The 24,691-nt window shown below is 37.6% G+C and overlaps 1 protein-coding gene across 5 annotated transcripts in view; it reads right to left on the bottom strand.

Moving 5' to 3' along the window:
* The window catches only part of ank1b (ankyrin 1, erythrocytic b), an 81,434-nt gene that overhangs the window by 26,584 nt on the left and 30,159 nt on the right, over positions 1-24,691 (bottom strand). For 3 of the 5 annotated variants that reach the window (XM_056262924.1, XM_056262923.1, XM_056262921.1), the window contains exons 2-23: positions 17,400-17,501; positions 11,038-11,136; positions 9,841-9,939; positions 9,634-9,732; positions 9,372-9,557; positions 9,053-9,151; positions 8,869-8,967; positions 7,928-8,026; positions 7,619-7,816; positions 7,272-7,370; positions 6,567-6,665; positions 6,295-6,393; positions 6,008-6,205; positions 5,247-5,345; positions 5,041-5,139; positions 4,695-4,892; positions 4,420-4,518; positions 3,126-3,224; positions 2,920-3,018; positions 2,538-2,630; positions 2,284-2,356; positions 1,068-1,088 (exon numbers count right to left, since the gene is read on the bottom strand). In XM_056262924.1, coding sequence (XP_056118899.1) covers positions 1,068-1,088; positions 2,284-2,356; positions 2,538-2,630; positions 2,920-3,018; positions 3,126-3,224; positions 4,420-4,518; positions 4,695-4,892; positions 5,041-5,139; positions 5,247-5,345; positions 6,008-6,205; positions 6,295-6,393; positions 6,567-6,665; positions 7,272-7,370; positions 7,619-7,816; positions 7,928-8,026; positions 8,869-8,967; positions 9,053-9,151; positions 9,372-9,557; positions 9,634-9,732; positions 9,841-9,939; positions 11,038-11,136; positions 17,400-17,501 — 2,455 coding nt within the window. Of the gene's footprint in view, positions 1-1,067; positions 1,089-2,283; positions 2,357-2,537; positions 2,631-2,919; positions 3,019-3,125; positions 3,225-4,419; positions 4,519-4,694; positions 4,893-5,040; positions 5,140-5,246; positions 5,346-6,007; positions 6,206-6,294; positions 6,394-6,566; positions 6,666-7,271; positions 7,371-7,618; positions 7,817-7,927; positions 8,027-8,868; positions 8,968-9,052; positions 9,152-9,371; positions 9,558-9,633; positions 9,733-9,840; positions 9,940-11,037; positions 11,137-17,399; positions 17,502-21,781; positions 21,881-24,691 lie in introns of all 5 variants that reach the window. The other 2 variants (XM_056262925.1, XM_056262922.1) reach the window with 2 other exon arrangements.

Below are 24,691 nucleotides of genomic sequence, written 5' to 3' on the forward strand. Positions count from 1 at the left end.
CTTCACAAATGCTTTGCTGCATACCTCGGTTGTAACGAGTGGTTATTTCAGTCACTGTTGCCCTTCTATCAGCTCGAACCAGTCTGGCCATTCTCCTCTGACCTCTGGCATCAACAAGGCATTTCCGCCCACAGAACTGCCGCTCACTGGATGTTTTTTCTTTTTCGGACCATTCTCTGTTAACCCTAGAGATGGTTGTGCGTGAAAATCCCAGTAGATTAGCAGTTTCTGAAATACTCAGACCAGCCCTTCTGGCACCAACAATCATGCCACGTTCAAAGTCACTCAAATCACCTTTCTTCCCCATACTGATGCTCGGTTTGAACTGCAGGAGATTGTCTTGACCATGTCTACATGCCTAAATGCACTGAGTTGCCGCCATGTGATTGGCTGCTTAGAAATTAAGTGTTAACGAGCAGTTGGACAGGTGTACCTAATAAAGTGGCCGGTGAGTGTATATATATATATATATATACAAACACAAAATATAAAAATGTTAATAACAATTTAATAAAATAATAATACAATATTAATATGAGACCGGTGTCTCAAAATATGAAAATCTATTAAAAAATAAGTATAAAAAACAACTGATACACAAATAAACACGTTAAATGATATACATTAATCTAATCTATAATATAATATATTAATGTGATGGAAACTGACAAAAAAAATGTCTGAATTCTCCTGTGATGCCCGTCTATACTCTTTTGGAAATTGTTGAGAAAAGTATGTTTTAAGTCTGTTTATTTATTGCACAAAGCCAAAAATACCCATAGTTGAAGAAACCCCCTTGCACAAACAGTGTTTAAGTAATTTCAGATGCAGTCCTGTTAATGATGGATCCACAAACACGTTACTGTCAGTAAAGGAAAAGAAACATCATGACCACACGATAATGAAGGGCCAACGCCGTAGTAAGACAAAGCGAAATGTTAAAAATAGAGAGCAGTCAGAGAGACTTGAGGGTCAGAGACAAGATGAGAGTGCTTGAAATGGAGGCACACGTTTCATGAACCACTGAGTACCGGACAACCAAGCCAGAAAGTGGGAGACACTCCTACCTAATGTTAGCTGAGCAACTCCTACAGCAGGAAGGAAGAAGGAACATTTCAGGCTGGCGATGCTACCGTAGTAGATTTACAGTAGGTTTAGAATATCATGAAATACTTGCTTTAGCTTTTTCATTCCATTAAAGTCCTAAATAAATGGAAATTTATCAATCATCTATCAGAAGAAACAAACACATATAATGATAAGAGCCAATGAGGCTTAAGGGGATAGATCAATGAAAAATGGAAGTTCTGTCATCTTTTAATCATTCTTTCCAAACTTTATTTCTTCCAGATCCTTAAAACACATAAGGAAATGTTCAGCAGAATGTCCAAGCTGTTCTTTTCCCTTACATTGAAATTGGATAGAGACCAATGGCTGTCAAGCATCAGACATTAAAGCACCATAAAAGCGGTCCATTTGAATCAGAGCAGAGCAGAGCAGTAATATTTAAACAGTAAACAGAGACGAACAACAAAAAAACAGTAAACTTTCTGAAGATTCCGCTCGGCTCGCTCAGTCCGCTCACTCAACCCAGAATGCTCTTTGTGATATGCTGGTTCGAGAATATGTGAAATAAGCAATAGGTCTAAGGTTATGGAGTTCAAATATTGTTTTATATAAGTTGCAAACCTTATACATAGCCTAAATGCATCAGTTAATAACGAAGAAGGATCTTTATCGTTTTTTGCTTATGGAAAAACATAAGTTTGAAATACCTTTGCAGCGTTAACAAACATCCCAAAGTCCACACTGATGAGAGCGGCGTTTAAACAAATATGTGAATGTGTGTGTTTTAATGGTTTTAGTTCATGATAATAACCCTGGTCACCATTCTCTATCGTTTTATGGAAAAGAGCAGCTTGGATCCTGCTAAATAACTGCTTAATAAGTCAATAAGCCTCGAAAGACATGGGGTGTGTAAATGATGACATTTAATTTAATTTACACAACTGATCCTACATGTGTAAATTACATTGTGCAGTCAAGTAAGTAATCTTTGAGTGTGATATCATCTCTAATCTCTAGTTCACTTCAGACTGTAACTTTTGGGATATGACCCAGCAACCCATCTGCCAACTGGCTCATGTTTTTAATTGAGAGTCTAGCACCAACCTCATGGTACTGAGAGACCTTGTCACAGCAGCTGAGAATCAGCGTTTTAATGTGGTATTTACTGCAGTATGATCCTTCAGGCTAAATCCAATAGGTGCCACACGTACGCACCTTCATCTTCCGACACATCCAGTATTTCATCCACCGTCTCTGGGAAACTCATGCGATGCTTCTCAGTGGTGATCTGAGGGAAAGAGAGGGAATATATGAACAAGTCAAGATGGCAAATGTTGTACAATTCACAGAAGACGACCAGATTGACAAGAGATGAAAGATGACGTAATAAAAGCCACAAATCAAGCTTTGAAGATTAAAATCTCATACTGAGATAAGATAAAGTTCATGAGGATGCAAACGACTCTCACCACAGATACAGATTCCTCAGTCACCAGTTTGAGCACATCAATGACAGAGATGTAGCCTAGCCGCTTAGCGATACCCAGGGGTGACGTCCCATTCTGCCACAGATAACACAGTCAGGTCACCAAATCTCACATCTACAATAAACAATATATAATATAATATAATACTAAATATACTTTTTAGGGCCACTGTATGCTAGCCATGCTGCTCTATTCAGCAGTATAATTCCTAAATAACAGCTTATGTTTACTGCCGAGGCCTGGCAGCATGACAGCAGAAATTACCCACACCAAATGCTCTTCATCAGACATTTAAGCAGTGTATACTATTTTATGGTGAGAAGAATTGTCATATTTCCAATATGGGGGAAGGGGGTCTGCTCACAGTGGTGATCTCATTAGGTAGTGCTCCATGTTTCAACAGCAGGGTGACGATGTCTGTATGACCCTGCTGGGCTGCTTGATGTAAAGGAGTGTATCCCAACTGGAAAAGAAAGATGGGGGAGAATGAGAGTGCAAAGGTACATATTAACAGTGAAAAGTGTACAAAAAGAGTCCTGTGTACAGTATATCCAGATGTGTAGCACTTACCCTGGTCTTGCTGTTAACGTGTGCTTGCAGCTGGAGTAAGAACTTTACCATCTTTATATTCCCATAGTGGCACGCCACATGTAAGGGTGTGTAGCCCATCTGAGAGAGATAGAGATTAAAAAGGGTGAGAAAGAAAAGAAAAAGCAAGTGAACAGCTAAATGGGTAGGTTCCAGTGCACATAGATGATCAATGCCAGCTAACATTACAATGCTTCAGGCCCTTTTATTCAGAGCCAGAATGATTTAATGGGGTGAAGAATGGATTAGGAAAAGGTTAAAGTCACTCACTGTGAATTTCAGCACACATTACAATATCACAATATTTAGTAGTTGTGTTTGCTAAACAAGCATTATTATTACTATTGCTGATATGGTTAGGGGTTTCGTTTTTTTTCAGACAAACCACAAATATTAATGCTATATATACAAATGACACCTAAAGCCTAGCAGCTTACATTGAACGAGGGATTTGAGCCATATTTAGGTATCAAAATATCAAAAAGACTTGAGGGTGGGCTTATCTGACCCGCTCTGGTAACAAAACTCTCTAAGCATCTTAGCAACTGGATAGCAACATTAAAAAAAACTCAGAACAAAATAGCAACTGCAAAACAACAACCGTAAAAAAAAAACTCCTTAGTGACTTTATAACAACACCTTAGTGACTGCATAACAACACCCTAGAAAATCAGGACACTTTAGTAACCGCACAGCAACACCCTAAAACTCTCATAGCACTTTTGCAATTGCATATTAACAACTTTTAAAAAACAATCAGAAAACCTTAGCAACTGCCTAACCATGTCAAAAACACTCAGAGCACCTTAGCAACTCTACTGAAACAACCCTAAAACACTCAGAACATCTTAGCCTCCACATAGCATGGCCCTAAAAACTACCCAAATCATAGCATGGGGTTACAAGGTTTGTACTGGCCAAACCCACTCATATTTTCTTCAGATAATGTGAAGATTTGGTTTTGTTTGTCGATTTAGCACTAGCATAGTCTATTACACAGGGCTTTGGGGTCAAAATTCTAGGACATTCTACAGATGGCACTGCTGTGTGTGTGTGTGTGTGTGTGTGTGTGTGTGTGTGTGTGTGTGTGTGTGTGTGTGTGTGTGTGTGTGTGTGTGTGTGTGTGTGTGTGTGTGTGTGTGTGTGTGTGTGTGTGTGTGTGTGTGTGTTTGTGTGTGTGTGTGTGTGTTTGTGTGTGTGTGTGTGTGTTTGTGTGTGTGTGTGTGTGTGTGTGTGTGTGTGTGTGTGTGTGTGTGTGTGCATTGAAGTGTCTTACCCTTGAGGCTGCATAAACCGAAGCACCCTGCTTCACCAGCATGTCTGCAATGCCCACATGCCCTTCCTGAGCAACCAGGTGCAGAGGTGTCAGTCCATTCTGTACACACACACACACACACACACAAAGGATGTCAGATAGATATTAAATGCATTTCTTCCCATTCCTCTTGTTTCATTCTTCCAACACGTCTCAATCTTTTATAGCTTACTATTTATTTTCTCTCAAAGAACTATACCAAATACCTATTAATCAAAGCTTAAACACTGTATCACCTTGTTGCCCAGGTTCACATTGGCCTGCTTGGAAATGAGAAGAGCCACCATGTCAGGTTGCCCCTCCTGTGACGCCAGGTGAAGCGGGGTGATGCCCTGTAGTGACTCTGAGTTGGCATTAGCTCCATACTGCAGCAGACTGCTCGCCACTTCCAGTTGGTTCTGTTTGGCTGCAATATGCAGGGCTGTGTAGCCGTTCTGTAAAAAGGAGGAAAAGTAAAAGTGACTGTTTTTTTTTCTTAAACTGCTTTTAAAATACTGAAATAGACTGCTACCCCTAACGTCACAGCTCAGAATAGTCACCCGCCAAGATCTTCTAAGAGTAAGGTGTATATGTGTATCTTACTCTCGCCGTGCTGTGTGGAGAGCCGCCCTTGCTGACCAGCAGCTTGACAACATCAAGGTTGTTGTGATGGACGGCCACGTGCAGAGGGGTCAAGCCATTCTGAGAGGGGAGAGAGGAGGCACATGGCCTCAGTCAGCTACCACTGACTGTCATCTGATATTAGAAGACGAGTACTGAGATATCAGATGTTCGTCTTGATGAATTACCTTTCCGGCTGCATTGGGATTGGCCCCTCTTTCCAAAAGCAGCTCCGCCACATCCACTTTCCCATATTTACATGCTACATGAAGAGGGGTAAATCCTTTCTGTAAGAAAACGCAGATAAACATACTGAGAATGCAGGTGTGCATATTTTATTGTCATAAATTACCCATTGTTAGGCTCCACCCTGTGTTACTGTTGCTACCATATTTTTTAATAATTTCTATAAAACACACAGACTTCAACGAACACCAAGAGTTTCTAAGGTATGATTGGTCGGTAGCATTTTAAAGTCACCGTGAAATCAAAATTAACAATTATTTTTTTGTGCAATGTGCAAAAAGCGATGTGCAATATTTTGCAAACAATTTATTCATGCACATCATTATTTTATTTTATTTTAATTCACGTGCCCTCGTAATCTTTAATCAAAATAACTTCCCCTCACTCGTGCCCTCGTAATCTTTAATCAAAATAACTTCCCCTCACTCTTGCAATGAAATCTCACCTCTTCTCTAATAGCTTGTTTACTGAAGTGAGGGCGGGACAACCTGTCACTGACATGAGATTACATCAATAGCAAACCATGACGATCCAGCAATCCAATCAATACACAAAATCAAGTCCCGCCCTACATTTTTGTCTTGTTTGAGGAGCTGTTTCACACAGATATATGTCACAATAGGGAAGAAAAGACTATTGCAACTTCAGTTTCATGCCGACTTTAAGGCGGGGTTTAGTAAAGGGTCAATTGAGAGGAGAGAACCTTGGTCATTTTGGTTTGTTGGGCATTCCCGTCGAGCAGGATGCGTGTGGTCTGGGCGTGTCCCTCGCGGGCAGCGATGTGCAAAGGGGTGTGGCCTGCCGTGGTGGCCGAGTCTGGATTGGCCTTATGTTCCAAGAGCAGCTTCACCAACTCCTTATGTCCCATTCGAGCGGCACAGTGCAAGGGGGTTTGATCATCCTGTGAAAGGAAAGAGAGAGATATAGGAAACATGAGATTTTTAAAACAAAAGATAAATGAAGATAAAACAGCTTGTATGATTGGCATACCTTCGCTTTGGCATCCACCTGTGCATTGTTCTGTAGCAGGAACTGAGCCACCTCACAGTGCCCCGCTCTGGCAGCCATGTGCAAAGGGGTCTCCACTTTCTACAATGGCACATTTTAATACAGTCACAAACATTAAGTTCTGAAAAGGAAACTGTGATTACTGCCACCATCGCTGCTAAAGACATTAGCCAGTTTGTAAAGCAGAATAGCAGTGCCTTGGGGATTCGATTGTTCAGTATATCTGAGGTGCCAAACAAATACACCGTTCTTACCACATTAGAAGCGTTGGGTGAAGCTCCTCTCTGAAGAAGACTCTTCACTATGTTGAGATGCCCCATGAATGCAGCCACATGAAGTGGGGTCAGACCCGACTAAGAGACAAGAACATGCATTTTCGCAAAGACTTTAAGTCTGTTATTCAATTGAAAGATTTTACAAATTTAAAATAACTGTTTCTTATTTTACTATATTTCAAAATGTAATTTATTCCTGTGATGGCAAAGCTAAATTTACAGCAGCCATTAGTCCAGTGCTAGGTGTCACATGAACATTCAGAAATCATTCTAAAATGCAGATTTAGTGCTCAAGAAACATTTTTATTTATTTAAATGTTGAAAACAACTGCTTAATATTTTCGTGGAAACCATGATCCATTTCTTTTTAGGATTCTTTGATAAATATAGAGTTCAAAAGAACAGCCTTTATTATCAATGTTTTTACTGTCACTTTTGATCAATTTAATGCACCCTTGCTGAATATATTTCTTTCTTTCTTTTTTTAAAATAAAAAAGTCATAATAACCTCAAACTTTTTAACTGTAGTGTATAATGTTAATATATTCTTGTCCAAAAGTAATCGTGAAAAAGCCATTTCTCATTCCTTCATAGTCTTTCTATTTTCTACAAGGGTCAAGATAAAGGAGTAGATGGTGCAAAGTGAGGTTATCCATCAAAGTGACAGCCAGAGAGAAATCTGACCTCAGTCACGGCCTCCAGAGATGCTGAGTGCTTCAGCAGAAGGTCCATGGACCGCATGTGGTTCTTCTTGCAGGCAATATGCAATGGAGTGAATCCATTCTAAAAAGATACACCAACAAATCAACTAATACATTTCACAGTGTGCAGCTGTAATTAATACTGCACTAAATGTATTATATATATATCTTATTGACCCTATTTATTCAATTCAGCTATTTGTTTTACGGATGGTAATCAGGGTTGTCGTCACATTAACTGGCAATATTAATTAAAAGAGATAAAAAATAAATAAGTAAAATACAGGTTGGAAAAAAGCAGAGAGAAGAGAAAAAGACTGATGCACTAACCAGAGCGCGGGCATTAGCTTTTGCCCCCTTGTCCAACAGCACCTTGACCATGCGGTGGTGCCCACAGTGTGCTGCAACATGCAGCGGGGTCAGGTGGTCGAGGGTGATGTCATCGATCTCTGCGTTGTATTGCAGCAGCTGCCTCACGCAGTCCATGTGATCGCCCTGTGCTGCCATGTGGATGGGAGATAGACCATTCTGCAAGGGGGAACACATTATTATCAACTGATATTACAAGCATGATTACACCATCAATAATGCTAAAAATCTGTTACAGTATGGCCCATCTTAGTAATATAGTTTGGCCACCTTGGTCTTGGCCTGAATGGGAGCGCCCTGGTCTAGCAGGATCTCCACCACACGTACATGACCGTTCCTGGCTGCACAATGCAGTGGCGTCAGCTCATCCTGCAGATAACGCAAAGAATAAGCATTTCTGAAGAATTTACCAGCCATGTTTTAATGTATCCTACATGAGCTGCATTTTCTGTCCTTATTCATGAACGAATTAAAGTATACCATTAAAACAGCAAGTGGTCACAAAGAGAAAACACCTGTTTTTACCATGAGGAAGTAAAATAGGTCATTCTAGAATTAAATAATTTCTGTCTCAGCAGTGTGATTTTTCATCTTAGCCAGCAAATAATGTCACTGTGAGATGTGATTACGACTGGATACAAGAGAATTGACTATTAGATTACACGAAATCTAACTTTGCAATGTTTAATCCATCTCATTTTATTTTGTTATAAAGAAAAAAATCCAGGTCTATATTCATACATATTCAGGTCTATATTCATATACATTTTATGAAAGATGTATTCTTTATTATTAGTATTATTTTTACAAACACATATTGAGACACTTGCGCTCTGTTTTATTCTTGCCTCTCTCTCTCTCTCTCTCTATATATATATATATATATATATATATATATATATATTTTTTTTTTTTTAACTATTTTTAATATTTGAATTAGCTTTTATTTTTGTTTCACTTAACTTTTAGTTTAAGGTCTCTATTTCTATTTATTGATTTATTAATATTTAATTATTTCTATTTAGCTTTAATTTAAATTTATTTCAGTTTTAGCTTTTTGTAATTTTAGTACTTCAACTTAAGCTCCATTTCAATGAATGAAAATGACATTAAAATAGCTTTAGTTTTAGTCAACAATAACAACACTGCAAACTGCAGACCATTCGATTATGAAAATATTTAGCACATCCCTAATGGATACTGTACTGTACCTTTGTCTTGGCATCTATCTGAGCTCCTCTGTCCAACAGAAGTCGCACCATAATAACATTCCCCCTCCTGGAAGCGATATGTATTGGCGTGATACCATTCTGCAAGAGAAAATTAGTAAAAATGAAAATTCATGTAATCTTTTATGTAGCAGGAAGCGGCATTTCACATGAGAGTTGAACTGACCTTCGGCGTGAAGTTCACGTTGGCTCCTCTGTTTAACAAAAGCTGTGCGACACTGAGATTCTCATAATGGGCTGCGATGTGGAGGGGAGTAAAGCCGGTCTACGGGAAAAGAGTGTAACATTTCATTGACTCAGTATATTTATAAAACAGTAACACCTACGCTGACAGATTTTTAAACAAACTCAGTACTGTTTATCTTGTCACATAGTCATCGCTGCAATTACAAGCCAAGAGCGGCTGCACTGAGCTCAGTGAGTCATGATGCGTAATCCTGCTCGTGGTGAGATAAAACCTTTCAGATGTGTACAAACACACATACTTTGCTGAGGACGTCTGGGTTTGGGTCGTTCTGCAGCAGTACGGCAGCAGTGCGCGTGTCGTCATTGCGTGCTGCGATGTGCAGGGCAGGCAGACGCACTTTGCCCTTGGTGCCGTAGTTTATAAGGAGGGCCACCACGTTCTCGTGACCCTGCTGAAGAGCTACCGCCAAAGGAGTAAAGCCATCCTGGGGGATGAAATCGAGAGTTGTAGGTTCATTTGGGTTTTATTTCTGCTGAGTTTGATTTCAAAGTGTCACTCACCTCGGTTGGAAGACTCTGATTGGCTCCATGTTCAAGTAGATATTTCACCACTTCCAAGTGGTTCTCCTGTGCTGCCATGTACAGGGGACTGAAACCTTTCTGCACAAAACACAAAATAACAACAAAGAACAAATTATCTACAATCTATAAGCTTTTCATCTACACAATTCTATGTTTGCTGATTCATGTCTTGAGGCTCAGACCAACCTGAGACTGGGCATTGACGTTGGCACCATAATTGATCAGTTCTGCAACCACTTTCTCTTGACCGGCCAAAGCAGCAATATGAAGGGCGGTATTCCCTTTCTGCAAAAATAATAGTCATGTAAATATAATAAAGAGAAAGACTTTTCAGACAAATAAAGACTTTTATATATTGAATATTTTTTTATTTTGCTTTTATTTTTGCCCGTGTTGCACGCTTTTGGTTTTATCTCTGTCTGATTTTTTTTTATTGATTTATTTTAATGCTGTCTTTTTTCATCTAAAATGTCTTGTACAGAATTTTGAGCTGTGAAGCACTTTTACCTACATTTTATGTGAAAGGTGCAACAGAAATAAACTGCATTATGATTTATTAAAAATATGTATTTAATAAAATTATTATTATTTGCTACTTGCTATTGTTAGTCGGTTAGTCAGTGGGAGGGACTTTCTCATTCTCCAGAATATTTCATTGGACAAAAAAAAAATATTAAAGAAAGTTGAGACAATATTTTTTAATCATTTTCCTAGAGGAGAGAAACTGCAAATTTTAAATGCACAAATTTGTACAATGGTAATGCTGTCAGCTTTTAGAAGTACTTGTCTTTATTAAATATACAATATGATAAATGTCAATGTTCAATAAGTAGTTATTTATTAAAAGAGATATTCAGAATAAATATTTATTACACCAGGTAAGAGTTAATTCTTAAGTTCAGCCTTAACTGTAAGCTAATTACTGTTTTAGGTTGACAAGCACAAACTGTAGCAACTCAGCCAATCAGAATTTAATGTGCGTCCCAATTTGCATACTTAATATGCACTATTCTATGACATTTTAATAATGCGAGTAATGTGTTCACACTGAAAAAGTACACTTTACATATCCGGATTATGCACTTAATTAACACATGATGCACATTAAGTGTGGAATATTGGACACTTCATGCGCTCAACTGTCACAGCTTTAATTACATTACAGAGGGGGAGGAGCTATCAGACTCTGATGTTGAAAGACAGAATAACCTTATAAAATGCATACACTGCACGCCACGGTTGAGTTGAGTACATAGTGCATTATAAGTGCTTAGTGCACGGTGTGTCATTTGTTACACAACTTTAGAGTCTGAACTATCTCATTTATAAACCTGTTTTTGGCTTGCCAGAGGAAGCCTGACTGACTGAAGAAAGTAGATTTACCTTTGTGTTAGTCTCCAGGTCAATGCCATTGTGCAGCAGCTCCAGCACCATCTTAACATGACCTTCTTTGGAGGCCAAGTGCAACCCGTTAAGCCCATTCTGCGAATACAAGAGAAAACATTAGGTGCTGAAAAAGTCAGTCTAAAAAAAACAACAAAAAAAACCCCACCCTGACACATCTCAAGTCTATCTCTTTATCTCTCCCCATCTACCTGTCAAATGACTCACTGAGAGGAGGGCAGCCTAAAAATAACACAGTGAAGCACTGACTGAGGAATCTACAGATCTGTGAAGCTCTCAGTAAACAGGGCTTGGAAATAGAACAGTGGAGGAAACCGACAAAAAGGCCGGGCGAGGTAAAGGTTGATCGGAGAACGGCAAATGGTACAGTGTGTGCTTTTGAAGGGATGCTAGGTGTGTAGCCAGATTTGGCCATAGGGGGGCTCTGCTCTGCTAGTCTGACTGGAATCCCCTTCATACTGCAGTGTCACTCATCTCTAATGAGCTCGTACTGCAGCTGCACAGTGCATGCGCAGAGGAAAGGAAGACAGAATGGAGAAGGAGGGGTGCTTGCAGACGGTGGGGAGGAGCTCTGATGAAAACTGCCACACGTGCCCACTTGGCATTAATATTCTCTAGACGTGCTTCATTATGTTTTAGGGAATGTCACAGTATTTGTGTGATATCCACAGTATTGTTATACGTGCATAGATCGCCAACACTGGATCTTTCATTTTTCTAAAATGTATTAAAATAGAAAAGTTATTTTTTACATTATAATAATACAAGATTTCTGTTTTTACTGTATTTTTGGTCAAATAAATGAAGTCTTGGTAGGAAAAAGAGACAAGATCTTACTGATCTCAAACTTTTAAATGATCGTGTATAAATATTTCAGACAAGTTAGGCCAAATTCCTAAATAAGGTCACAATTGTTTGAATGACTTTGTTCCCTCCGTTAAACACAGAGGAGAAATTCCGGTCATGACATTTTGAATGGGGACTGAAGTGTTCAAGCATCTAAGGACAAATAAGCATTACAATTTACATTTGTGCATTTGGTAGACACTTTTATTCCACAAGATTACTGCACAAGAATAGATGTCAAGATTTTAAGTGAATAATGGCTTAATTTTCACTCTGTTTTTTATACAAACTGTTGTATAAGGAAATGTTTTGTGCTTCAGTTCTTGCACATCCTGTCTGGCTATGTAGCTAGAATACAAATGGCTTTTCAAAAATAAATAAAAGAAAAGAATGAAATAAAAATGAAATAAAATAAAACAAAACAAAATAATAAGGACAATTTGGAATTTTTTTCTGATTCTTAGATTATTTTTGGCAATATAATCATTAGATGTTAATAGATAAAATGGCTAATAACATTAAGGCTATTTATAGCTGTTAGTTCATCACCTATACAATAAAGACAAATTACACTATGACAAGATCATCAATTGTCTAAAAATCTCATTAACAATACTTGCTTTAAGCTGAGGTGGAAATTAATCACATGCTCTGAGCTTTAAAATACGGTTTTGCTGATTTTCAGAATTTTCTCTAGTCCCAAAGCACTGTCAAAACCAGTCTAAGCTCCTCACAGTTGCGACAGCACAGAGACATTCACGCTCTGATATCAGCATCACAAACGGGAAGTATACTTCAGTTTATCCAAAGACGTAACTATAAAAACCTACAAGACGCATTGAAATTTAGTCTAGGTTGCATATCGTAGGCCGTGACAGGTTCCCGATGGAATCCTGTTGGTGAATGATGTTATAAGGTGGTGTAGTAGTCAACGTGTGTGTGTGTGTGTGTGTGTGTGTGTGTGTGTGTGTGTGTGTGTGTGTGTGTGTGTGCGTGTGCGAGAGAGAAAGAGAAAGAGACAGAGAGAGTTCAGGATGCAGGCATACAGAGTGGGCGTTCATTTTCAGTGCTTTTCAATGCGGGAAGCCAGCCAACTGCTCAGGTCCATTCACTAACCCGTCTCTGAGAACCAAACATAGCTCTCCTGCAAATATCACAATATGCTATTTAAAGCAGGTAAGCAAGTGTTATGATGCAAGTGCTTGCAAAAGCATGACCGGTGAGGGGGTTAGAGGAGGAAGACATGCTGGCATGATTAATTATGGCAATTTACTGATTAGGGCATTGAACACAGTTCTGCATTAACACTGTAAACACAGCTGTACTGTCCGACCACAGGAGCATTGGGGGGTTAATACAGACTCGAAAACACAAACCGGCACAAGCAAACACAAACACACACACACACACACACACACACACACACACACAGATGTGGATCCTAATCTACAATATGATGAATTTATAGCTCTTAATAGCAATTTCTGAATTTAGCCAGTACTATTAATGGGCTTCAAAGTTACTTTGGGCTTTCAAGGCGTGGATGTGAGACTAGTGGTGTCATGCAGTTGCTAAACTGTTCTTATATATTTCAAGCATGTTGCTATGGAGTTGCTAGGGTGTTTTGTGTGGTTGTTAGGTGGTTTTTACTCCAAAATAAATCTCAAGGATTCTTTTAGGTGTTTTATAGAACACAGAATTGAAAATTGTAATATTTTCTTAACAAATTCCATGATTTGTGCTTTAATATACCATTCATATCTGTAATAATAGTAATTTGGTAACACTTTACAATAAGGTCTCATTTGTTAAAGACCTCCTGTGGTGAAAATCTTTTAAAAAGTCTTTTGAAAGGTTTTTGTTGTTGTTTATATCGGTCTATGTGGTGTTTTTAATATGCTTTAAGACAAACCGTGTGGAAATTTATCAGTCAACACCATTGCTGAATATTTTCTTCTTAAAACAGCAGTGAACCAAAGACAGTCTCAAAACGCTGAAACCGCCCCTTATTTCTATGTCACAAACTTGTAACCAATCCCGTAAATGTGCGGGCGGGGCTTTTCCTATCATTATTTCTAAGAATGCAGATTTTTAGAAGGCAGCTGTCTGACTCTGAGATGGCGAACGGGAACATGATTTGTGTAACATTAGCAACACATTATTAGCTGATTGATAACGTAGTCAAACCAAAGGCTAATCATATCAATTACCTTTATGTGTCAACTTTTATTCAAATTCTGAATTTATTACATATAGCATAGAAGGCGTGCAAAGAGCACACCCTTTAGAATCACTAAAAACCTGTCACTCATCTTAGTTTGCAATCTCACTAAAAGTTCCATTATAATCAATAAAGTTGTCTATACTGCACAATGAATATCTTACTAACAATATGTCTAAACTTTGTTAATGACAGGATTCGCGAGCGTGCAGAACTCAGTGTGAACAAAAACTCTGGCGTTTTGACTAGTGAGTGGATTCTGACTAATTTAAACACCTCTGATTGGCCACTGCGTTCAAGAGATCAACAAACACTCTAAAAAATAATTCAGTGGCTTGGTAAATATCACAGTAATAATTAACTTTATTAACTTAATAAAATCTCTGAATATCATTTACTTGATTGTTTGAGTTAAACATACCAAAATAATTGACTAAAAATCCAACAGTTGTCTGTTGTCTAAAATTTACAGTTATATTTAACTTTTTTTTAACTAAAAGAATTTAGTATTTGACTTACCAATTATTTATTTATAATACACTTAATATATTTGTTAAATTTATCAAAATATTTGAGAATGGAGAATTAAACTGTTCTGTTTCAAGAACCACAAATATTACTTAATTCAAATCAATATTATTAATATACACTACCGTTCAAAAGTTTGGGGTCAGTGAGAATTTTATTTTTATTTTTTGGAGGAAAGAAATCAATACTTTTATTTATCAAGGAATAATTAATTTGATCGAAAGTGACAGTAAAGACATTTATAATGTTACAAAAGTCTTTTGAACTTCCTATTCATCAAAGAATCCAAAAAAAAAAAAAAAACTGTACAACTGACAGACCAACAACTGTTTCAACATTGATAATAATAATAAATGTTTCTTGAGCATCAAATCCTCATATTATACTGATTTGTGAAGGATCATTTGACACTGAAGACACTGACACTGGTGATGCTGAAAATTCAGCTTTGATCACAGGAATAAATTACACTTTACTATATATTCACACAGAAAACAGCTGATTTACACTGGAATAATATTTAATACTATAACTGATTTTTGTTGTATTTTTAATCAAATAAGCGCATCCATGGTTAGCAGAAGAGAATTCTTTTAAAAGTATTTAAAATCGTACCGACCCCAAACTTTTGAACGGTAGTGTATGTAACACACTTAAGAAATTGAGTAAGTTTACTTGATTAAAACAATGCTAAAATGTCCTCAGAACTGTGCACTGTTTGTTAATTGGCAGGTTATGGAGTCAAAGAGTGAAACCCAGGACGGTGGTCTGAATTCGAAGTTCCTCCGCAGAGAGCAAGTCCATCTCAGGCACGAGAACCAGCGCTGATACGGTGGAAATTGGATAACAGACCGGTTAATTACACTTTTAAAATGTTTCGTTTTTACTTCTAATATTTTTGTTTTATGAGTTTAAATGTAGGCAATGGGGTATACATGTTAAAACAGTATAAAATATGCTGTATTGCTGTACTCATCAACAACAAAGGCCAATGTCATGTATAACAGTACCTGTGGTTGTGTGGAGTATTTTACAAAGGTTTACAGGAAATTAAAAGTTAATATTACTCATAAATAAAAACAATTGATATTACTCATATTGTTTTTTTAATGTTTTCCTTAATTATTTCTACTCAATTTTATTTGTTAATGTACCAAATACAATTACTCAGATCTATTTAATTTTTTTAATTACATTTACTCAGTTCATATGGTATATGTAATTGATTCAAATTTAATCAATATTTTTAAGTGTAAAAATGTTTCACCAAAAAAAACTTAGTAAATCATAGTAAAAGTTTTTAGAGTGTTGGCTACATTGCTCACCGCTGCAAAAGTATATTGTAAATAGAAACATTTGACGCTCTCCAGAACACAAATATAGACTGTATTTACCAAATCTGTTTCGTTAATATGATACTATTACAGTATCAACTGAGGGTGCTCTTGCTGTCATTTGAGGGTGTTTAGCATCCTCAAGCACACCATACTAGAATTGGGCCTGATAATTCACTCTTTTTCTTCTTTTTCTGAATCAGTTTGTGGTTCAAACATATATGGCTGAGTTAAACCAATATTTCCACTTGCCATTGTGTAATGTTTACTACAGTTGAACAAGTGGAGTGGGAAACTGGTGTGATTGAGTTGAGGAGGGGACTAATTTGCATATTCATGAACCTACGTATAGAGAGCCTAAGTCCCGCCCCTCCGCTTCCGGCTCATGGGACCTTGTTTCGGAAAAAATATGTATGGTAGTCAATGGCGAGAGACAACTTATCTTTTTATTCCGTCTGAACTGTGCCCTGAATTACACATATGATGTTTGTCAATTTAAAAGATAATTATGAAAGTCAAGAAAGTCGCAGTTTGTCATAAAACAGAAGAGTAACATTTAGTTTTATGTGAAAATCGCTCAATGAACTACATCTCCCGGGAAGCGAAACAACAAGCAAGATCCGCTGCTCGTGTGTGTGTGCAGTCTGGTACAAAACACTCAGGCATGACGGCGTAACGTTACGATTATAACGTAAGACTATAGAAAAAATGACAGACGTTAGCTTCAGTAAAGTTAGCTTCATTCATTGAGAGAAAATGTGCGCCTTTTGGGTTTGTAGTCTTTGTAATTACGTATTTTCAAAGTCTTATACCTCAACAGTTTTACATCAAACTGCGACTTTCTTGACTTTAAAATGTATCTTTTAAATTGACAAACATCATATGTGTAATTCAGGGCACAATTCAAACGAGATCAAAATATTTGTTGTCTCTCGCCATTGACTACCATACAATATTTTTCCGAAATAAGGTCCCATGGCGGTCGACCGGAAGGGGAGGGACTTAGGCTCTCTATACTAAATGAAGCAAGGGTGTAGAGTTACATTCAAACTATTTTAAGGCATGAAGAAATTATTTTCACAGGAAAAAACGTTTAAATATGTCATTGTGATTATCAAAGATGAGTTTAAATGATACAATTATTGACTGCAGGGGGACTTTAACATTAGTTAACATGAACAAAGAAAGAACAATACTTCTAGTGCATTTATTGTATCTGTTAACAGTTAACTAACACTGTAAACTAACATGAACATTTTTATTAACTAATGTTACCAAATGATACCTTATTGTACAGTGTTACCAATAATTTTAAACATATTAAACCCTAAGGGTAATACTTACACATACTGTACACATACACTCACTCACACGCTTGGTGCTTGACATTGCAGGATGGGTTTTTCTCTCACCTGATTGGCTATGTTGATGTCTATTCCATTTTTGATGTGGTCCAGAGCTTTTTCCAGGTTACCTGAGCGTGCAGCACGGAGAAAACTGGTTGTTGTATCCGCCTGAGGGAGAGAGAGAAGAAAGGAAAAATAAATGCAAATCTGAATAGGAAAAGGTATTGTTAAATTGTCATCATTTTTTTGCACAAGGGTTCCAGGTGTTTAGCACTTAATACAACATCAGTGATACCGTGTACAGCACTAATTAGAGATTCATTCTGTGTTGTATTGAGTATCTGGTTTAAACTGGCTCAAGGGCCACATAACAGCATCCCAACAGTTACGGAATTAGTTTTTTAAATCATCTAGTTATGAAGTGTGAAGTTATATTCAGGGCTGGTTTTGCTCCTAAAGACATATCAGCATTTTAAGGCTGAAGTGTGTTCTTGTATCCCAGCTTATTTTGTAGAGACAAAGTAAGCAATTTGTTTTTTCCCTGGCAAAGTGTGCTGTGAGCTATCAAAACATTCCAACATCTCGACCATCCCATCATAGTAACATTAAATCAGCAGCCACATCACCCTGTAGCCCAAGACTGGTTGCCCACTGAAGCTAAGCAGGGCTGAGCCTGGTCAGTACCTGGATGAGAGACCTCCTGGGAAAACTAGGTTGCTGCTGGAAGAGGTGTTAGTGAGGTCAGCAAGGGGTCTCACCCTGTGGTCTGTGTGGGTCCTAACGCCCCAGTATAGAGGGTATGCATTGACGTCACTTTCCCGCCGGAACACGCCCCCTCGCCGGACTGAGTGGCAAAAGAGCCTGCTGTGTGACTTGATTTAATAGAGGAAACTGTGAAAGCGCGAGTAAAACAAACGATTATCAGTTTAAACTAAGGTTGGACTCGATATAGTGTTCCTTACAACTTACCAAAGATCCAGTGAGCCATGAATACTGACATGCAACCAGGAATCGTGTTTCCTGACATTTATATGTGCCATTCAGACACAGAGGAAATACATAAAGAAAATTTGCCTATGAACGTTTTATATAAATACAATATAGGTAGGTCTAAATCCGGGTGATCACTTATATCAATGTTATATATAGGCTATATCATCATATCGTCCAGCCCTAAAACTTGTATAGTTTTTTGTCAGTGTTCATTTAAAAACATCCAATTATGCAGAATATACGATGGCAAATATTTAATTGATGAGTTGTCAATACAATATATAACAATACAATATATAGGGTATGATTTTACCCCTAAATTTAGTGTATTGACACAAAATGATAACTGCAAATCGTAACGGCAGTCACTCCGGCCAACGGTGAGGTCACGCGCATAGGCTATGGCGGGGTCAACCTAGAACAAATTGCAACAGAAGCAAACTCAACTGATTTTGTATTCTCAATATGTCCTGAGTAAGGAAAAAAAGCCCCGAAGAATCCCATTAGGGGAAAGTTTCGAAAAAGACCCAAATATGGACTATTCATATGCCTATTCATTCTTTTTCTCACGTGAATAGGGTAAAAATTTGAACCTTTAGATATCATCATGAAAATTACATGAGTTGATTACTTACATCAAGACAAACAAAAAATGTATTACAAGTTTTTTTTAATTGTTTGTTAACATGGGCAAACGGTGCATAATCTAATTATGTATGTACTAATTTGCATAAATAACACAACATATCTAAACATTGGGTATAGCCAGGTGAAAATGTCTTGTAGAATCTTGTTCTAGAGCTTTTCAGATTCCCATCTGCACTGCAATATATCAAAAATATGAATTTATCCTGCTGCTCTGTATAGAAATCCATGAGTGATATTTTGCGGTTTTCCAAAGCGATGACTAATGCAATTTGCTCTGATGTGGTCACAGTTATATTGAGTCCTTGAATTGATTTGTCAGATACTCTGCAGTCTAGATATTGTAGATCATCTCTGCTCTGTTATTTAGTAGGGATGATTGACAGGCCAGTCCCCCCTCCCACCCCAATCCAAATTGTGGATGGAATACTGAGTCACTGAGGCAAGTCTTCAGGTGACATCATAGCAAAAACGTATCCGTCAACATGACTGTGCAGTAATAGTGTGAGTGTGCGCCATCATATCTTACTGAATTTCATTTTGGGACTAAAATTTCTTTCCCTCTTCTTGAAAAGCCAGTCTTTAGCGATCATTATCCACAATCAATTTTTTCACATGTGATTGACATATTCTTTAACCCATCCAGTCTGATACTCATATGGCTGTTTTCTTCTGTTTCACACAAATACAAACAAACAAGTTTTTTTCGTTCAAGCATTCGGTTAACATATTTGAGCTGGAAACTGTCTGTATGGCCTTTCTGATCCTGTAGCAATTCCCAGAGCACTTGCTCACACATTAGCCGCTTTTTCACCGTCGGGACAAACCGGTCTCATTGCTTAACCTTTCCATTCTGTGCCGATCTGGCCCAGCCAGTACAGATATGGTTTCATTTTCCACTGTGGGGCTGATAACAGAGCTCTTTGAAATGTAATACAAATGCGTCAGTCGTTACCTTGGTAAAGCAAGAGTTTACAGACAATATGAGATGTAAATAGTGACCGGGCTAAAGAGAAACTGGCAGCCAGGCAACAGACAAGTGACCAATCGGGAATGACGAAGTCACTACATGCATTCTACCAGCACAGTTCGGCATGGTTAAACAACCATGCTGAGAATACCAGGCCGAGAACGGTTTGTAATCGTGCTGAACCAAGCTCAAGTGGAAATATAACTGGAACCGTTCGGGCCGACGGTGGAAAAGCGGCTATATTAAGTGGGCCACTAACACATTCTGTGGTGTTTTATGGTATTGAGTTGATGCTCGGTATACAGAGTTCTATTCACCTTACTTATTTGATAGTTCTTGAACAACTTTGAGATGTGTTTTGGGTCATTTTCTTCCTGAAAAATGAATGTTCACCTCAAACGTAATTTTGATGGATTGACTTGTCTTTGAGGTGTATTGAAAAGGACATGCTGGTTGATCTTGTCATTGACTTGCCACCAAATTGTCATTTAGCATGAAATTGGCACAGCACCCATGATCATGACAGAGCCTTCTTCAAGCTTGACCATGTGAATATATTTTTAGTACCTGGTAAACGAGTTAACAAAGCAATTACTTAGAGAATGGCCAGTGTTTATATGTGACACACACACACAGACTCAAAAGTCTGGGGTCAAAACGATTTTTTTAAATGTTTTTGAAATAAGTCTCTTATGCTCACCAAGGCTGCATTTATTTGAAATACAGTAAAAACAGCAATATTGTGAACTATTATTTAAAGTTACTATTTAAAAAAAAAAATGCAATTCATTCCTGTGATGGAAAATCAGAATTTTCAGCAGCAGTTACTCCATTCTTCAGTTACACATGATCTAATATGCTGATTTGATGTTCAAGAGACATTTCTTTTTATTATTAATGATGAACAGTTGTGTTGCTAAATCATTTTTTTGGAAACCGTGATCAAATTTTCTTTTCAGGATTTTTTGATGAATATAAAAGTTCAAAAGAAAAGCATTTATTTGACACATAAATATTTTGAATGTTTTAAATGTCTTTAATTTCACTTTCGATCAATTTAATGCATCCTTGCTAAATAAAAGTATTAATTTCTCTAAAAAAATCTTTCTGACCACAAAGTTTTCAATGGTAATGTATATATACACATACACACATTAATTTGATATTATATTACATTTAATATTTTTATAACAAAATCTTTGTCCTTAAAAAATTAAGGCAGCAATTAAACGTAAGTTTTCAATTTTAGCGGGTTGATTTTTTTTTTTTTACACAGTAGCTGAAGCTTGGCACTCACACAGTGAATTTACTTAATACGTTTTAATAAAAATGTATATATCAGTTTGCATGCTTTCATGTATTTGTGTAAGGGCTCATTGTTAATGACAAGTCTACATTAGTCTACATTATCCCATAGTAATCTCTATAGTACATCTGTTGCGTAAGTGACATTCTGACAGATATCAGCAATCAGAAGAAACAGCAGGAGGACAATCTAGCTTTTACAGCAAAAACCATCTGATACACAAAAAAACCCCACACACCTAAACAAACACCCACTTAATCACACACACAGAATCTAATGTTAGCAATATGAACAGTCATACACAAAACACAATAAGAGCTATTTAGAATGAGAGGAAGATAAAGAGACACTACAGGAGGAACACCAGCGAAGCTAACTAAAGTTATTAGCCACGTCACAACATTCAAACACAAGAACTTCCACCAGCTACACAACCACAAGAGAACCACAGACAGAAACGTTTAAGAAGCCACACCAACACACAGGATTTTCCAGAAAGAGGGAAGTGTTGAGAGGCAGTACTAAGATATTTACTCTTCCATCAAAGTGCCATTTTCCACCTTGAGGCTCCGACGAACCCTCTCCACTCAAACTACTGTCCTGATGCACAAGCCAGCGCTGAACCACATGAGCCTAGAAGACACCAACACCACAAAGACAGAGCATGTTAATACACACAGACACACACGGAGACACATATGGGCAGGTGAAAACACCGAAACTGTGGAAGCAATGGTAACACAAATAGATCATGAAATGGTGCTCCGTTAAGTGAGTAATGTTAAAGGGATACTCCACTGTTTTTTCATATTAAATTACGTTATTCCCTTAACTAAGAGACGAGTTGATACATACCTCTCTCGTCTCAGTGCGTGCACTCAATCGCTCTGGCGCGCGAGACACTTTGATAGCACTTAACTTAGCCCAGTTCATTCATTAGGATCCAAGCAGAGAAGCGACCAAAGTGCACGCACTGAGACGAGAGAGGTATGTATCAACTCGTCTTAGTTAAGGGAATAACATAGTTTAATATGAAAAAACGGTGGAGTATCCCTTTAAACTTCAAGTATGACTATGAGCACCTGAAAATGTTTTTAATTTTCTTAAATGCTTCCAATCTTTTTGAATGCAACACAAAATTGTGCTATAACAAGAAACCGGCTATTGACCTTTGCAAAGGCCCAGGGAAAAGAGGGAGAATTACACAACAACGCCATATTTTCGTTTCAGTCTTGAGAGGGTGAATGCAGAAACCCAGTCGCATTAAAGGGATTCCAGCTCTTGGCGCACTCCAAGACTGGTTGCTTAGCAATTGCTAGGAGAACGATGACATCATTTTCAACATTCTCAAAAGCATACGACTAGACTAGAGTGTGACAACTACTGATGCAGGGACCACGTTGACTCTAAGCATATGAAGGCGCAGAGGGAAAAACAAATTATGTGACCTAAATTGTTCTGGTTTTCTGTCACATAAACCCACAAAATATGAGTGACATTGCACACAACAAATATCCAATAAAAAACAAATATATGATGCCTGGGTGGTTATTCCAATGCAGTAAACTATATATATATATTTATCTTAAGCAACTAGACATCATTCAGTTGAGTTTAATTGAGCTTAATATGCAAATAAGCTGTGACACAGTGCTGCAACAACCAATGAGAGTGCAGTTATTTGCCACCTCAGAGTCAGATACCGTTGCAGAGTATGAGCGGCTACTAAAAACAGCTGGATGAAATCCAATCATTTAAATAGGAATCCATGAGAATGGGAATTTTGCTTGAGGGAGGGTGAAAGATTTCGCCATGCAGATTTCACAACAGGTGGTTCAAGATGGTCAGGTGGATTCATCGAGTTGACCAACATAAAGCTGCTTGGTTTGAAAGTGACTTCTGCATGAGGAGTACTATATACATCACTTCAATATTACCAAATAGACTACTAATGGTAGTTTGAAGGTGTTTACCAGCCAGAGCTAACTTTTCCGGGAAGTTTGCTTTGGTTAGCTGTTTCAAACTCCTGAAACAAACACCAAATGAACTTTGTTTTGGCCTGATTTTGATCGAAATGACGTTTGTATATTAAATCGGGAATTTAGATGACACACATCAGTGGAACTGATCATCATTTACTTATGACAAAGCAATTAAGCGCCAGGCCTAGCCTCAGAGGACGAAATCCAGACGACTATTGTGAAGGAGAGGCGAGCAAAACCCAGACACACATATAGAATCGAGTTCCTCTTGGCAACTGTCAGTGTAACGTCACATTTCCCATCTATGTGAAGTACAAGATCAGTCAACTAATTAATTTTGCATAATCCCTCATGTATCACGAGGGCAGATTCAGATTAACATGCAGTTCGGAAAGTTAAGTGATGACATCATCTGCCGGTGTAATTATGAGGGATATATAACCAGTGAATAGAAAAGGGTCACGGTCACATTTTACAACCTGTCTGGCTTCTCACATACACACCTTTACATTCTCACACACTCGCTAAAAATAGTGACAAAGACGTCATTTGGAGCTCGACACCAGTAGGCTGAGAATGATGAATCGCAGTAAAGAACCCTCCAGGGTTTGCTTTGAGACCCACTTCTACAGAAAGAGAAACCTACATAGTGGTGCTAGGGTAGCCATTTATAACACACACTCACACATGCAACTGTGACTTTCACGCACAGTTGCACACTTAAATAAACACACACAAAATGTTAGATCTCAATACCTTTGGTTTGATTGAATGGTCAGGCAGTGCCAGTGCAGCAGCCGCTTTATACATGCAACGTCAGAAAGCAGAAATATAAAGCCTAGTAAAACAATCCTAGAAGGTCACAGCGTACTGCAGATCTATAAATAAAGATCTATAATTACTGCACACTATTATTATCGGCTAACATGACTATGACAATGCTAAAATCCATAACAGGCCAAGTAGAGCAGATTCTAAATAAATAGTTGGAATTACAGTTTTACAATTTTACAGTTTTTAAAGCTGTTCATCTCTTAAAGGGGCAGTTCAAGCAAAAATTTAAATTATGTCATCATTTACTCACTTTCACTCCTCTGTGGGGCAGAAAAGGTGAAAAATAAAATAAAATAAACTATAAAAAATTCGATTACTAAAATATAATATTTTAAATATTAATTAATGGTATCAAAAATTAAAAAGATGAATTTTTGAAGACTATTCTGATTGCTCTTTTCAATATAATGGAAGTGGATTGGGGCCATCAAGCTCAGAAATAATAAAAAATGTCCATTTAAGTCTTCTGATAGTTTTGCGTGGTGAACAAACTGAATTTTAAGTTGTTGTTAGTTGTTTAAAAGTCTGTACCATAGATATTAGTTTTTGCTATGGAATCAAGAAATATTTCTTTTGGTATAGACTACTGAAATTTTGGTATTGTAACAATAATACTTACTTTGCATAA

This window comes from Rhinichthys klamathensis, unplaced genomic scaffold (genome assembly GCF_029890125.1).
Source record: "Rhinichthys klamathensis goyatoka isolate OS25496 unplaced genomic scaffold, OSU_Roscu_1.1 h1tg000197l_1, whole genome shotgun sequence".
NCBI classification, from domain to species: domain Eukaryota; kingdom Metazoa; phylum Chordata; class Actinopteri; order Cypriniformes; family Leuciscidae; genus Rhinichthys; species Rhinichthys klamathensis.